This window comes from Pelobates fuscus, chromosome 1, assembly GCF_036172605.1.
Source record: "Pelobates fuscus isolate aPelFus1 chromosome 1, aPelFus1.pri, whole genome shotgun sequence".
Taxonomy (NCBI): domain Eukaryota; kingdom Metazoa; phylum Chordata; class Amphibia; order Anura; family Pelobatidae; genus Pelobates; species Pelobates fuscus.
Genome location: NC_086317.1, coordinates 478,595,801 through 478,613,556, shown reverse-complemented (window position 1 = coordinate 478,613,556; position 17,756 = coordinate 478,595,801). Strand labels below are relative to the sequence as shown.

Below are 17,756 nucleotides of genomic sequence, written 5' to 3'. Positions count from 1 at the left end.
ATTTCAATATTTTTCCAAGGCGCCCTAAGTCAAAACTATTTTCTAGGTTGTATATATGTACAGCGGTGTGGTGTACTGGGCCCTTGTTCTGCCGTGTGTGTGTGTGTGTGTGTGCGCGCGGAGTTATTGTGGGGGTAGGAGGGCAGATTCATACTTTTTTTTTTATTAAAAATAATTTTGATATATCATCACCCCCACCCCACTCCTACTTACCTTTACCTGGAAGGGGGGACAGTACTACTCCCCAGTGGTTCAAGTCGAGACGGTGAACTCTTGCAGCTTCAACGCTCTGAGTTCGCAAGAGGAGAACCTGGCGGAGCTACAGGTTAGAGCTCCCCCGAGGCCTCCCTCCCTCGTCTGCTGCCAGCATTTCGCTGCCAGCATTTCACTGCTAGCGGTGTCGCCGGCACACAGTTTTAGGACTGCTGGTCTACCCATTCCGTAAGCAGACACTTTATCTTTTGATACTGTGACATCGTTTTTAGTTGTTGGAACATTACAGTTTCAACGTTAACTGGGTAGTGACCTGCTAGCTTATTAGTAGTTTTTATCTATACGGAAATATTTGTATCATGCAAAGAGTGTAAGTGTATATAGGGGTGTCTATATCTCAACGGATGCAAAGGGCCCCATTTCTGTTCATTGGAGATTTGTAGGTAAACAGATAATTCACATTATACTTGTAACGTATGCACAGTAAGACACAAAAGCAGAATTTGAAATAGCTTGGGTGTGTGTTACCAAAGAAAGTAGATAGTTTGTTACCTTGCAGTTTAGAGACTGCTGGCAGAGCTAATTACCAGTCCTGTGCAGTTTAATCAGTCATCATGACCAATCCTTCCTTTACTTGGTCTCTACTGTACTCTCTAAAAGCGGTTTCTGTCTCTGGACATTGTCTTAGAACCTTCCAAGTAGACATTAAGATACCAGGTAGGAGAACTGGAAAGCTATGAACTAAATGCTGGGATATATGGCAAGTTATTCACTAAACTGAGTTTGCTGTGCCAAATACAATCACTTTCGTTATAAGCCATCCCCTTTAATATGTCTGATAAAGTTCCTCTGACTTTCTCTTAATTTGCTATTACCCCCAACTGAAACCATGTTGAGCTGAAGGGGTCCTGGCTCTTTTCAAATGGCAGTAGTAAGACTAAAATCAATCACAAAAAAATAGAAACTATACTTCCCTTGGATGCAGCTCTCTAATACATATTCAAGGTATTCTAGAATAACATTTCGAACAGCGTTTCCAGGGCCCCTTTAGTATCAGCTGGCTGCCCAGCTTCATAGAGTTGCTGCCGTGCAGTAACTCTGTGGTAGAAGGGAACTGGAGACGGCAGCGCAGAGAGAGGGACACCATGGGCAGAGAAGAGGTCGGAGTGAGCATGCAGCAGCTCACTCCCATCAACCTCAGCCAACATCACCAGGACCACAAGGTAAGGTAACAGGAGGGTGGCTCTGATGTATGTCAGATTGTGTGTGTGTATTCATGTGCCAATGTGTAATATGACTGTCAGTGTGTATTTGTCACTGTGTGCATGTGCCAGTATCTGTGTCTGAGTGCGTATCTGTATGTCAAGCTGTGTCTCTCACTTTGTACTCTGGCCGGGTCTGTTGTGGAATGATTGTATAATTGAGTGAAAAATTCTGTAAATACCGTAGCTATGTTTGTTGGGTATGTGCGGCTTTGACCCGAGGCATCCTTGATTTGTGTGATGTGGGTCCTCTGCTGTCGTGGTCGGAGCGACCTCGCCAGCAGGGTGTCCATCTTGTTAGCTTTTTCCGTTTAGACCAAATGATAGCCCGCGCCGTCTCGTCAAGTAGCGTTCCTCTGACCGAGGCCCTCAGGTCCTGGACCGCCCGCAAAATTAGTGAGTGTAGCGTCCGTTTTATGTTTTTGTTCAGCCTTACGCAAAGACTCCAGGAGGGATGATAGTAATAGGGCTTTGCGCTTTTTCTTTAGTGTAGCTTCGCGAATCAAAATGCCTCTAACCACCGTTTTGTGAGCCGACCACACCGTCACCTTAGACAGTCCTGATGCGGCTTCTCTGGCAAAATAGTCAGTCAATTCCCCCTTCACCGTCTCAACGATCTCAGAATCACGAAGCATAGACGCATTCAATTTCCAGGACCACGGGGACGCCACACTTAGTCTATCTAGTGTTAAGGACACATCTGCGTGATCCGACCAAGTGATGGAGCCTACAGTCGACTCCGACACCTTTGGGAACCGAGGAGGGATTGACCAAAAATAAATCAATTCTCTAGTAGGTATCGTGGGGTGCTGAATAAAACGTAAAATCGTCCTCATCAGGGTGTTGCGCCCTCCAAACATCAACAAGGCTTGTAATCCTGTATGAAGATATGTAGTAATTTGTCTTGCCCGCCCCTGTTGTGTGATCTAGGGCGATTTTTTACCAGATCCCCTATCTCTCGCTGGGCATGGAGCTGCATTGAAATCGCCCCCTACTATCCCCATTCCATGTGGCAATGCATTGATTACCTGAGTCAATTCCGCCCAGAACTCCTTGGAGGGGTCGTTCGGGCCATAAAGATTAAGAATATGTATACTATGGGAGTATAGCGTTCCTGACAGGGGTACGAAGCGGCCTCCCGAGTCTGTATGTATCTTTGTAACAGTGAGCGGGCATCTGTGATGGATCAAAATTGCTACCCCATTCCTCTTATTTAGAGCTCTAGACTCATAAGTGGTGCGGTATGTATGGTCCCTAAGCGCAAACTTCGCTGACGCTTGAATGTGTGTCTCCTGCAGGAAGGCTATGTCTGGGTTTAATCTTTTGAGGTCCCTAAACACCCTTTTTTTGGGTGCGTTAAGTCCCTTAACAATCAGTGACAATATATTTACCGGCATGGACCCGCCCTACTGGTTTCGCTATGATAGGGCACATTGTTACGCATGCGCACTAAATTGACCCCAGGTACCTTTCTCGTTGGTGGAAAGACCATGGTTCGCCAGTATGCTCTAGTCTGCTCAGTGCATGCGACATCAATCAATGTTTTCTCACTGGACTCGCATGTCCCTCAGGTGAACTCCATTTAATCTCCGGCCAGTCCTTAGGGGTGTCTCCCCCACACCCCCCTCCAGGGAAAAGTAGGGTAGGGAATGCAAAGGGAACAAAAAGGGAAAGGGAGTAGAGTGGAAAGAAGAAAAACAAGAATAGAGAAACATATTATATACAACAGGTGCCTGGTCTTACCGGTAGCCAGGCATGTGTGGGGTGTGAGTCCCTGTTCCTCCAGTATTCCTTAAAGGTCCTATAGGAGCAGGGACTCAGACCAACCTAAATTTAAAATTATAAATGAGACCGCATTCTTATAGTAAAGCATCGTAAGCCTCCATTGCCGTTACAGTCGCCTAGTAGGGGCATCCCACCACAATCTGCCGAGGGTCAGTATACTTGTACACCATTCTGGGCTCTCCCCTTCCCCCATCCATCCGCCCATCCCGCGATATTCCCGCCCTCCCAATCCCCTAAAAAGCATAATGTTGCCACTAAAGATGAGAGCTGTGACACAAACCCCTAAGAAAGCCCGGCCAGGAGAGCTATGGCGAGTACAGCGTGGCCCCAGCTCTCACCTCAGGAAAAATGTAGAGCCCAAAAAAGTATGGTACAGTCCCCGTAATCGAAAATGAGAATTGGAGCAGCTGAGACTCACGAGCACCCCCCTCCCATCACAAAATCGCAAATCCTGCGCCTTACAACGTGGTTAACCCCCTAAGGACACATGACGTGTGATACATGTCATAATTACCTTTCATTCCTTAAGTTTGGTCCTCAAGGGGTTAAGGGGCCCCCTGAGACAATGCTCTACTAGGTGGCGCGAGCGACACTGACAAAAAGGTAGCGAGAAACAATGGTATCCCCCCGCCACCCACCACTACGTATCTTGATAGTTAGCCTCGGTTTAAGCTAGATGGCAACAATCCAAAATATAAATACATAGAAGGAGATAAAAACAGGCAATGCATTAAAATAAAGCAATAGTTGTGGAACAGAAAAAGAAAAAACAAGTAATCTCCCTGCCGCAATCCGCCCCGCCGCCCTCCATAACCTTCCCGCCACCCGACGGCTATTTTAAAAAAATTAAGTGCAGGTCCCGAAAACCATCCATGCCCCTGCAAGCATCTGCACTGTGTTTCAGTCAAAACCTAGGTGCGGATGAGCACTGACCCGAAGTCCCCAAAAGGGCTCAAAAAAAGGGGGATACTACCCTCAACTTCGCCTTAGGTAGTTCCTGCTAGGAGATAGAAACCCTAACCCTCCCCATGGCAAATCGGAGCCCCCCCGAAAGAGAGCCTCAGGCAGAGTGTAGAGGGCCCAATTTTAGCGGGTATAAGAGCCCCCAAACCCCCCAAAAAGATCAAAAAACTGAAGAACGTGCCCGCAAATAGAAAAAATCACCTCCTCCCAAAATCAGGATGCAGAACACCCCCCACCAGCCATCCCCTCGAGGAGTTGGCCCCTAAACGGAATAGAACACCCTTCAGACCTCACTCGCCCGCCGTGTACCAATCTCGGGGGAGGGGATGCACCGTCGCCATCGCTGCATCTGGGATCGTGATTCCTCCTGTTTCTTGCACCCCTAGTTCGTGCAGAAATGACACCGGGTCGCCCCCCGGGTGTAAAATCTTAGAGCGGACGTCCTTAAACGCCATCAGCCGAAACGGATATCCCCATGCATATTTAATGGAATGCCGCTGGAGCAATTCCGTTATAGGCCGCCATTCCCGCCGCTGCCTCAGGGTGTCCGGCCTCAGGTCTTGATACAAGGCCAATTCAGCTCCTTTATACTTAATGTGGCCCTCTCTCCCGCGTCTCATCAAAGCCTCTTTTGTTTGAAAAAATTGAAACTTGATGACGACATCTCTGGGCCTGTTATCGTTTGCCCGGCGGGCTCGCAATGCGCGGTGCGCTCTCTCTATGTGCCTTTCCCAGATATTTCTTACATTTTATATTTGTGACAATCTCCATAGAAGGCGTCTTCATTATTCACAGTTCATTTCATTTGATACCCACAAACGTCAAGTGTGTTCTATATTTTCCATCCATGGTGCATTGCACTCATGATATGAAAAAAGAAAGCAAATTGGCAATGAGATTCTATAGTTGGTTTAATAGCATTTCCAGGATCTGACCTGATGGTGAAATTGTTCCATAAAATAGTCATTTACTGAAACGGGCATTGGTCATAGCCTAATACGTTCTATTTTATTTCACAAGCTACACACAGACACATATAAATTATTCAGCAATTCAGTGCAGGTGGTCTCTCTCATGGTTTTCAGTTAAATTCTTCTGAGATTCTAGCATTAAAACATATGGGTATTTTAAAGAAATGTGCAGCAATTCTGAAATTCCACTGAAAGATTTATAGTATTCCTCTTGTATTTGTCAGATACTCAAACTATGTTGATGAAATACTTTTTCCCTTTAGGATTCTATGAATCATATAAGGTTCATATTCTACATAATTGTCTATTGAAATGCTAGGGCAAACGTCTGCCAGGGTTATTTACAAAAGTAACCATTCAAAGCACATACAATTTGACCTTAATTTCAATTTCATTTAGAATTCTCACTTGAATGAAGAATCCCATTAAAGTTTCCTTGGGGGTTTACAAATCCCACATGTCTTTATTAAAATGTGTCACCTTTCTTCTTCGTATGTGCTGTCACGTTTTGAAGCTTCCACAATTTTGTGAATATTATATGTAGACTGTTTCTCTTTCAAGTAAAAAAATAAGGGACGTTCCTGGATGCCAAAATACTTTTCTGGTTTTGTTTTTCCTTCTCTCTGTCTGCTCTCTCTATGCTTACTGACAAGTGCAAAAGACAGAGCTTATACCAGTGACTGACATGAAACCAGGATGAAGTTCCAGGGTACAGCAGACATCCCAACATCACAACCTTAATTTCATGAAGGTGGCCTCGCCAGATACTGGTCAATGCTACCGCCGCCTCCAGTCCCCTCCCTTCCACGTGTGGAGCTAGGAGGAAGTGATCAGCTGTCATTTCCTCTCAGCCAGCTGATACTAAATACTACAGGGGCCTCGTCGTGCTCTTAAAGGGCTGCGGTGCCTGTCTGGTCCCCTGTTTAGAGATAAATAATACCCTTTGGGTGGCCCGCAAATCATGTAATATCCTAGAAATCCCACACTCAGTCTGACATAGTATGTCATATTGTATATGTGATTTCTGGGATATTGTATATGATTTGTAGGTGTCAGGGAGACTTGGGATGTCTGTTACAGCAGTGTGGATTTCTACATTTAATTTTGATTTTCCAAACATTTTTGTTATAGACACTAAGTACATAGCATTAAAAATCCTGGATTTAATCCTGGGATTTAAACCCAGCAAACCCTTCTGTCGGTTGAGCTGTTCCAGCCTATTGCATTGCCAAATATTAGTTTGTTTATCTCGTTACTGTGTTTTGTTTGTTCTATTCAAATCATTTGGTTTGAGCGAACACTGCCAGTAGAGGAATCACGGCAAGGACAAGGGTAGAAGGAGACTCTTTCCTGTTTGTCTATCTCGGGGTTTCTAAAGGTCTCAGTTTGTGACAGCAGAAACAAATTAAGGTTCAGGCACTCCAGGATAATAAAAAAATAGCAGCTTTATTGGTGCAAAAACAGCAATGCTTTGTTATCTAGGAGTGTCTGAACCGTTATTCATTCTGCATATCTTGGAAGGGAGTCCTGGCCAGCCTTGGTTTCATAGCACCTGGGTTACCTGGTGAGTGCGGTATCCAATACATCTCAGTTTGTGACGGCGGCATTAATTCCTATTAAGAGGATCATTACAATGAACAACAGAACTCAGATTCTCTTTATTTCTGTCTAGAGAAAAAAAAAGAGCATTCAAAGGTTCCCTATGAAATGTTGGTTAACCTTAAAGGGACACTATAGTCACCTGAACAACTTTAGCTTAATGAAGCAGTTTTGGTGTATAGAACATGCCCCTGCAGCCTCACTGCTCAATCCTCTGCCATTTAGGAGTTAAATCCCTTTGTATATGAACCCTAGTCACACCTCCCTGCATGTGACTTGCACAGCCTTCCATAAACACTTCCTGTAAAGAGAGCCCTATTTAGGCTTTCTTTATTGCGAGTTCTGTTTAATTAAGATTTTCTTCTCCCCTGCTATGTTAATAGCTTGCTAGACCCTGCAAGAGCCTCCTGTATGTGATTAAAGTTCAATTTAGAGATTGAGATACAATTATTTAAGGTAAATTACATCTCTTTGAAAGTGAAACCATTTTTTTTTCATGCAGGCTCTGTCAATCATAGCCAGGGGAGGTGTGGCTAGGGCTGCATAAACAGAAACAAAGTGATTTAACTCCTAAATGACAGTGAATTGAGCAGTGAAATTGCAGGTGAATGATCTATACACTAAAACTGCTTTATTTAGCTAAATTAATTTAGGTGACTATAGTGTTCCTTTAATGCTAGTACAATCAGCATTAAGAAGTATAATGACTGTCTATCTACACGCTTGTAGGAGTCAATATGTGGGATATTAACACATCATTAATCTAAGGAGAAATCGGATTGACAGGAATCAAGAGGGATTTTTTTTACCCTGGAAAGCTCTTCAAACCAAGTGTTTTATTTAATTTTTTATCAACTGCGGAATCAGAAATGTTTGGAAGGCATTGCTATTTTATATAGCGCCAAAATATGCCGTATCACTTTACAATTGAGTGTGGGGATAGGACAGTAAATAGGAGGCAACCTATTCGAAATGATGGGGGAGTACGACTGTACTATATGAATGGAGCGACTCTTGGGAAATTCTGCTGGACAGAAGTACCTGTATGAGAGAAAACAGGAGAGAGTTACTCACCGTGGAGTAACAGACAGGCCGTGTTCCTATAAAATTGTGGAGAAACGTAATAGGAAAGAGCTGCAAAGAGCTTCGTAAAGGGTATTGGAAGCCATTGTCATGATTGATGAAGTGTGAAAGAAGTCACAAGAAAGAAAAAAAATCTAAGACTGACTTACGGTAAACTGTAGCGAGACAGAATGGGGTCTGGAGAGACCAGTTATGACTATAACGAAGAATTTTACCAAAACTAGCCCAAACAAAATTAATAATTTTATGGATAAAAAGGGTTTTTATAAATGTAACAGCTGTATGGCATGCAAAAAAACAAAAGCCACCAATAGAACCATTACGAATTTTAAGTCAAATAATACTGGTAAAATATATAATATCAAAGAGGTTATTACGTGCAATAGTAAAAATGTAATATATTTATTAGAGTGCCCATGCGGCCTCCAGTATGTAGGTAGGACTATACGATCACTCAAAACCAGGATAGCTGAGCATTGTAGGAATGTAGAAAAGGGTTTAAGAAACCATTCAATACCAGCTCACTTCTGTATACACAATAATGATCCAATACACCTTTCTTTTATTGGGATTGCAATAGTTAAGAATCATTGGAGAGGAGGGGATGTTGTTAAAAAGATCGGTCAAACAGAGATGCAGTGGGTATACCAGCTAGATACCCTACACCCTAACGGGTTAAATGCTGACTTTGATCTATACAACTTCCTATAAACCCTCCTGCAACATTTTATATATATTCCATATATTTTTTTAATATTTGTTTTTACCTTATAGATTTTATATAGGTTTTTTTAATGTATGTGTTTATATTTTTATCTTTTTTATTGCAATCCTATATATATGTACTCTTTTACTACCACAGCTTTTTAAACTCTCCCTCCTGCTCTTTATTAGCATATATAAGAGACTGGATGGTGTTTTTATTTGACAATATTTTTACTGTATATACATATACTATTCTTTTGGATCATGTTTGCACTATGTATTTATAATATGGAAGCCTAATAAGTACCCCCATGGACTAATATGTGTTTTCCCATATGTTTATATCTTATGCCCTCAACCAAGATGGCCGCCGCAATACCACGACCAGCATGGAGAGGGAAGATATGCACCTCTCCATGCTCCTATTTTTTCTAAGCCGGCTCCTCACAAGCGCTTTTGGAACGCAACGTACGCCGAATTATGGGCGTTACGTGCGTTCCAGCGCAACAGCATCAGCCAAATGCCGGTCTCCAACTACACGCGAGCACCGCGTCACTTCCGGTTTGACGCGTGTGCCGCGTCACTTCCGGTGCGCCATATGCGTTCCACCGGCACCCGGAACTAGGAAAAAGGAACACACCGGATGAAGATTTACCAATCTACCACCATATAAAAACGGATCTGAGAGGAGGTTGTACCACACTTCTGAAGAAGCCCTGTGAGGCGAAACGCGTTAAGTGGGACATTACTTTTTATACCTTTTATGGTTTTTGTTTATATTGTATTAATATTAAAGTATACTTTTTAAGTTACTTTTTATATTCATTCTTTTACCTCCTGGATCCAGTATATCCTTGGTGGGGATTATACCACCTAAGCTGATTACACTAGAGCAGGTTACATGCTCTAGTAATTGTAAGTACATTACTTTTCGTTATTTGCATCATTATTGGGACGTACTTCACTATTGGCTACTTTCTCTCCTTTTGTCTGCATATACCACGCATACTGCACTTTGGAAGCACCTGCATATACTACAACATATCCCAAGACGGGGATTGTACCGTCCAAGCGCTGCACAGCTGAGCTCTGTTATAGCTCATACAAATGTGAGTGGATTTTATATAGCCGTACTCACCACCATAAAATAATTTTTTATTACTGTATTGCACTATTGTGTTTTATTCTCTGTTTTTTTCCTGAGGTTCGGCTCCTTCCAGATATATTTGTGAATATATGTATGTATACTTTTTTGCACATATAATATATTAGGCGCGGGATACACTTTTCCTTTTTCAGTTATGACTATTGCAGTCAATTATAGCAACCTTCGTAGAAACATCCTGCTTTGGAAAGGGGACAAAACCGTATAGATTCCTAGTACTGCTTCATACATCGAAATAGTCTTCCAGTTTATGGAACTACCACCCTAAATTTCTATAGAACGACTTCTGGCAGAAAGTAGATTTTTTGTTACATTTGCAAGATTCATGGAGTTATTACTAGGGTACGGATTCTTGGGATTAAAGGGGGTTTATTCACTAAACAGCAGCTTGTAACGAACGGAGAACCAAACTGCAAAATCTAGGTTATACTTGCCAACTTGTCACATTAGCTGGTTTGGAGATTTTTCCTGGTCAGCAGTCCTATTTTAATTCACTATAATTTGACATTTAGTGAATTAACTACAAAAGGGCAAAGTTTTAATCCAGAGTAGCCAAAATGAAGAATTTATCAAAATTCATTAAATTGTTACCCTTGTGTGGGATTACCATATCTAAGGGTACTAAACTAGGGAGCTGTTGTGTTTAGTATATAGCGCCCATATTTGTATTCCTAAATATGGCGATCCCACATAAGGGGGCCAAATCAGGGGCCTATCTACTTAACTAAATCACTGAATGATTTGGCAGTGATCGCACCATTGCATTAATCTGAATGGGCATTTCTTGTCTCCTGCTCTGTTAATTGCTTCACGTGTGAATAATATTCCGTTTGCAGAGCATGACATTAAAACTTTTAAAATAAACACACTGTGCTGTAGCATCCGATTGAAAATAAAAGCATTTTTTTCAGAAACAGAAGCAATTTAACTCCCAAATGGCAGAAAACTGCGCAGTGAAACTGCAGAGTCTCGGTCTATACACCAAAACTACTTCATTAAACTAAAATAGTTTTGATGCGAAAAGAGAGTGGAAGGAGAAGGGGAATTAAAATGAGGAAGGGTATGTGCCAGTTGGCTTGGAGACAGGCACTCCCTAAAATGCTATCACCCTTCCATGTAGCCGAGGCAAGATACCAAATTTCCCATTTTAATTTATAACCTGCCAGTTTATAGTGTTTGTAGATGTGGGTAGAGGCTGTTCTGACACAGCAGTTTATTCAATACAACACCTGCACCGTAGTAATTTATAAATCTACGCTTTGTTCTTCTTTTATGTTATTTTCTGACACTGCTTTTTTTAATTTTGACAATAAATGTAATACATTTTGACTTTCGGAACATGGAACATTTTTGCTATTCACAGCTTGCTTATGTTATTTTTGAATTATATTGTCTTTTTGTGGTTTTGATTTTCTGTTATTTGAGGATATCTGATTAAGTCATTTATTTGAAAAAAAAACATTTGACACTTTGACTATCCGGGTGGAGAGGTGCCCTCTTCTAAAAGTTCATTTTCTTGAGACTCCAAAATGGGGGTTTGTTGAAAATGTGCATTTTATTGTAACCACTTTGTGATCTGTTCTGTCATATAAGAACATGCATTCAGACTTTTTTTTTTATTAACATTCTCATTTTTGTAATCCCACTGGTGCTAGGTACGTTTGATTGCATTAATGTTCTTTGGACCTGCCCTCAGGACACACTGTCAGCCCACATCTTATTAAATCATGTTTAAATGTGATTAAATCAGTGTCTCATTTATTTGTAATTGAAACACCTGCACACACCTGGTTTATTCTTGAATCCTGTGTGTGAGTCCTGATGACAGGTCTGAAGGACACAGAGAGACTATTATTTAGTTATAGAGGGGGAACACAAATGGAGACAGACAAAAGGGGAATACGGGGAAATAGACATACGGGTGGGTTTGGGTACATGAACAGAAAGGGGAAGTGCAGGGTTGGGAGGGGGGGAGGGGGGCCAGCATATACTTCTTGGACCCAGGCAGCATCAGGCCAGCCGATTACAGACTGAAAATATCCATCTGATCCATGGCATAGCACCAAGCGATTGAGAATTTCTGTGTGGCATATACCCCTTAAGGACCAAACTTCGGGAATAAAAGGGAATCATGACATGTCACACATGTCATGTGTCCTTAAGGGGTTAAAGAGGCACTCCACACCCCAAAATCTTTCTGAAGTGCTTTGTATGAAGAGTGTGTCCTCAGGGCCAGCACAACCATAAAGTGGCACAGGCCTTAGAGTACATTGGACCTCTCTGGGTGACAGGCAGGAGGGAAGAGCACAGCATTCCCCTTCCGCCAGTCACCTCATGTAATGTAGCCACACAGACCACGGTAGAGAATCTTCTCTCTCCTCTACCCAGGCTGACAGGAAGCTGAGAGCAACCGACAACTTCCTGCCAGACCGGGTAGGATACCGAAGATCCTCTATCGCGGCCTGCTCAGCCATGCTACCTGTGCCAGGACAGCCGTGTAAGCTCATAGTGTGAAAAACAAAATAAGAAATGTCCAGAAATTTAAAATAAAATTGCATAACTCATATCTAACATTTATTTAGGTATGGCTTGTACAGTATTCTCACATGTTACAGTTCCAGTTTAAAGATTTCTGCTGGTCAACCTCTAATTCTTCTGGAGCAGTACATGTTGTGCTTTAAATCTCCCTTCATTCATTGTACTTTGTTTCACAAATTTAAAGATCTGGTAGCCTAATGTTGGGATGGAATTGCTTCTGTCCCATCAATGTAGACATGCACTGTAAACCTCAACTGACACTACTGATATTTTTTGCATAATACAAAAGCTAATTAAATTCTATGGGTTGTGGTTTTCTTTTAACATTCCTAGTAGTTTTCTTTTTTTGTTTTGTTTTTTCAATGATATTCAAAGATGTCTGGGCACAGCGAGGGCATACCATGCAAATCACATCAACCCTCATTAATAAAGGAATGCCTCTATACAGATGGCCGAGCTGCTGGAGAATCATGTGATGACAATGTTGTCTGAAACATGGAAGTGCCCTACAGGTAAGTGTCCCTTTTATTTAATATGCAGAAAACGCTCACACTTCAAAGATAAAAGCTCTCCTTTATTTTTAGTCACGTAAAATAATTTCTACAATATGGACATAGGAAAAAAAACTGCACAGAACGTGTCAAACTAGCATCACCCTAGACATATTCCAACGCGTTTCATGATATACTAGCTCTTGAATAGGCCTTACATGGGTGCAGGAACCAGGAAATATTCCAGAGATTCGACAGTTCCCTTTAAAGTCAAATTTATGACTAATATGCTTCATTGATGTAACTGGTAGGTACTGCAATATTTACTAAAATCCCATACTGATATCATGTAGGAATATTATAGAAAGTTCTGTGTAGATGTGTCCTTTTCAAAATTGTTAATTAAATAATGTCATGGTAATTAAAAGTCCGTCATGTTCTGTTTTTCCTTTCTTTTAACATACAGTTTTATATTTGTATTTAAAAGATTTTGACGTAACTTATCGCTCGCAGCTGCTTGGGAACGGCGATAATGCGGGGGCCAATCTCTGTATCATAACTAAAACATTTCCTCGATTCGTTCTCGTGTGTCTTTCATGTCACGTCAGATTTTTCTGTAAAACAAGTTGACTCCTAATTGTAAGATATTTAATCAGAAGAAAACAGAAATGGAAAGGGTATTCTGTGACAACTTACAACGACATAATCTGTTTTCCTTGTCGGAGTGTATTAAGTCAGCTTTGATACGTAGATGATATAAGTTATGAAAACATGAATCTGTATTTGGCAGACAGCTCAGAATAGAAAGGCTTTGATCTGTTTCTAACAATGGAACCATGTCTGTCTGAGGATAATTAAAAGGTTCTAACTCTCTCCTCTCTGTTTCTCAAAAACTCTCTCCATTTCTAGCACTCTCTCTGTCTCGCTTGCAAATCATACAAAAATGGGTCTGAGTTAGAGATAACATTAAATGACATTTAATAACATTGTGCAATTCTAGGCTTCCATTGCAAAGGCTAGTATGATGCTTTCATGTCTAAAAAGGGCTAATGATTGACGTGACTAAAACACCAGTGCACAATGAATGTGTCTGTACCTGTGTGACATCGTTGTAACATCATTGTGACATCATTGTGACATCATCCCTGCTGAGCACAGTTTAGTAAATAGACACTGCTTGGACAGTAGACATTGCTTAGCTGCTGTGGTGTTCACGTAGCTAAAGATGGGAGATAGTAAAACTATTTACTCGAGTTTTCCATGTGTACGCTGCGATGTAAGTAAAAGACTTTTATTATCTATATAAGGTTCCCGTTATACATATTATTAACTGCGAGTTTTATCATCTTAACCAAATCTCCAATGTTGTCTAGGATAAAGAGATGGGTAGATAAAGAGAGTACAGCTGTGACCCTTTATATAATTATTATAGGATGGGTAGATAAGGAGAGTACAGCTATGACCCTTTATATAATTATTATAGGATGGGTAGATAAATAGAGTACAGCTGTGACCGTTTATATAATTATTATAGGATGGGTAGATAAAGAGAGTACAGCTGTGACCCTTTATATAATTATTATAGGATGGGTAGATAAGGCGAGTACAGCTGTGACCGTTTATATAATTATTATAGGATGGATAGTTACAGAGAGTACAGCTGTGACCGTTTATATAATTATTATAGGATGGGTAGATAAAGAGAGTACAGCTATGACCCTTTATATAATTATTATAGGATGGGTAGATAAAAAGAGTACAGCTGTGACCGTTTATATAATTATTATAGGATGGGTAGATCAAGAGAGTACAGCTGTGACCCTTTATATAATTATTATAGGATGGGTAGATAAAGAGAGTACAGCTGTGACCCTTTATATAATTATTATAGGATGGGTAGATAAAGAGAGTACAGCTATGACCCTTTATATAATTATTATAGGATGGGTAGATAAAGAGAGTACAGCTGTGACCCTTTTTATAATTATTATAGGATGGGTAGATAAGGAGAGTACAGCTGTGACCCTTTATATAATTATTATAGGATGGGTAGATAAAGAGAGTACAGCTGTGACCCTTTATATAATTATTATAGGATGGGTAGATATGGAGAGTACAGCTGTGACCCTTTATATAATTATTATAGGATGGGTAAATACAGAGAGTACAGCTGTTACCCTTTATATAATTATTAAAGGATGGGTAGATAAATAGAGTACAGCTGTGACCCTTTATATAATTATTATAGGATGGGTAAATACAGAGAGTACAGCTGTGACCCTTTATATAATTATTATAGGATGGGTAGATAAGGAGAGTACAGCTGTTACCCTTTATATAATTATTATAGGATGGGTAAATACAGAGAGTACAGCTGTGACCCTTTATATAAATATTATAGGATGGGTAGATAAATAGAGTACAGCTGTGACCCTTTATATAATTATTATAGGATGGGTAAATACAGAGAGTACAGCTGTGACCCTTTATATAATTATCATAGGATGGGTAGATAAAGAGAGTACAGCTGTGACCCTTTATATAATTATTATAGGATGGGTAGATAAAGAGAGTACAGCTATGACCCTTTATATAATTATTATAGGATGGGTAGATAAATAGAGTACAGCTGTGACCGTTTATATAATTATTATAGGATGGGTAGATAAAGAGAGTACAGCTGTGACCCTTTATATAATTATTATAGGATGGGTAGATAAAGAGAGTACAGCTGTGACCCTTTATATAATTATTATAGGATGGGTAGATAAAGAGAGTACAGCTGTGACCCTTTTTATAATTATTATAGGATGGGTAGATAAGGAGAGTACAGCTGTGACCCTTTATATAATTATTATAGGATGGGTAGATAAAGAGAGTACAGCTGTGACCCTTTATATAATTATTATAGGATGGGTAGATATGGAGAGTACAGCTGTGACCCTTTATATAATTATTATAGGATGGGTAGATAAAGAGAGTAAAGCTGTGACCCTTTATATAATTATTATAGGATGGGTAGATAAAGAGAGTACAGATGTGACCCTTTATATAATTATTATAGGATGGGTAGATAAAGAGAGTACAGCTGTCACCCTTTATATAATTATTATAGGATGGGTAGACAAAGAGAGTACAGATGTGACCCTTTATGTAATTATTATAGGATGGTTAGATAAAGTGAGTACAGCTGTGACCCTTTATATAATTATAATAGGATGGGTAGATAAGGAGAGTACAGCTGTGACCCTTTATATAATTATTATAGGATGGGTAGATAAGGAGAGTACAGATGTGACCCTTTATATAATTATTATAGGATGGGTAGATACAGAGAGTACAGCTGTGACCCTTTATATAATTATTATAGGATGGGTAGATAAAGAGAGTACAGCTGTGACCCTTTATATAATTATTATAGGATGGGTAGATAAAGAGAGTAAAGCTGTGACCCTTTATATAATTATTATAGGATGGGTAGATAAAGAGAGTACAGCTGTGACCCTTTATATAATTATTATAGGATGGGTAGATAAGGAGAGTACAGCTGTGACCCTTTATATAATTATTATAGGATGGGTAGATAAAGAGAGTAAAGCTGTGACCCTTTATATAATTATTATAGGATGGGTAGATACAGAGAGTACAGCTGTGACCCTTTATATCATTATTATAGGATGGGTAGATAAAGAGAGTACAGATGTGACACTTTATATAATTATTATAGGATGGGTAGATAAAGAGAGTAAAGCTGTGACCCTTTATATAATTATTATAGGATGGGTAGATAAGGAGAGTACAGCTGTGACCGTTTATATAATTATTATAGGATTGGTAGATAAGGAGAGTACAGCTGTGACCCTTTATATAATTATTATAGGATCGGTAGATAAAGAGAGTACAGCTGTGACCCTTTATATAATTATTATAGGATGGGTAGATAAGGAGAGTACAGATGTGACCCTTTATATAATTATTATAGGATGGGTAGATAAGGAGAGTACAGATGTGACCCTTTATATAATTATTATAGGATGGATAGTTACAGAGAGTACAGCTGTGACCCTTTATATAATTATTATAGGATGGGTAGATAAGGAGAGTACAGATGTGACCCTTTATATAATTATTATAGGATGGGTAGATAAATAGAGTACAGCTGTGACCCTTTATATAATTATTATAGGATGGGTAGATAAGGAGAGTACAGATGTGACCCTTTATATAATTATTATAGGATGGGTAGATAAAGAGAGTACAGCTGTGACCCTTTATATAATTATTATAGGATGGGTAGATAAGGAGAGTACAGATGTGACCCTTTATATAATTATTATAGGATGGGTAGATAAAGAGAGTACAGCTGTGACCCTTTATATAATTATTATAGGATGGGTAGATAAGGAGAGTACAGCTGTGACCCTTTATATAATTATTATAGGATGGGTAGATAAGGAGAGTACAGCTGTGACCCTTTATATAATTATTATAGGATGGGTAGATAAGGAGAGTACAGCTATGACCCTTTATATAATTATCATAGGATGGGTAGATAAAGAGAGTACAGCTGTGACCCTTTATATAATTATTATAGGATGGATAGTTACAGAGAGTACAGCTGTGACCCTTTATATAATTATTATAGGATGGGTAGATAAGGAGAGTACAGCTGTGACCCTTTATATAATTATTATAGGATGGGTAGATAAGGAGAGTACAGCTGTGACCCTTTATATAATTATTATAGGATGGGTCGATAAGGAGAGTACAGCTGTGACCCTTTATATAATTATTATAGGATGGGTAGATAAGGAGAGTACAGCTATGACCCTTTATATAATTATCATAGGATGGGTAGATAAAGAGAGTACAGCTGTGACCCTTTATATAATTATTATAGGATGGATAGTTACAGAGAGTACAGCTGTGACCCTTTATATAATTATTATAGGATGGGTAGATAAGGAGAGTACAGCTGTGA

General features: G+C 39.9%; 1 protein-coding gene across 1 annotated transcript in view; it reads left to right on the top strand.

Moving 5' to 3' along the window:
* Positions 1-1,358: 1,358 nt before the first annotated feature.
* Positions 1,359-17,756, top strand: part of LOC134585707 (serine/threonine-protein kinase N2-like) — a 68,087-nt gene continuing 51,689 nt past the window's right edge. Inside the window, exon 1 of the mRNA XM_063441166.1 lies at positions 1,359-1,436. Coding sequence (XP_063297236.1) covers positions 1,359-1,436 — 78 coding nt within the window. The remainder of the gene's footprint in view (positions 1,437-17,756) is intronic.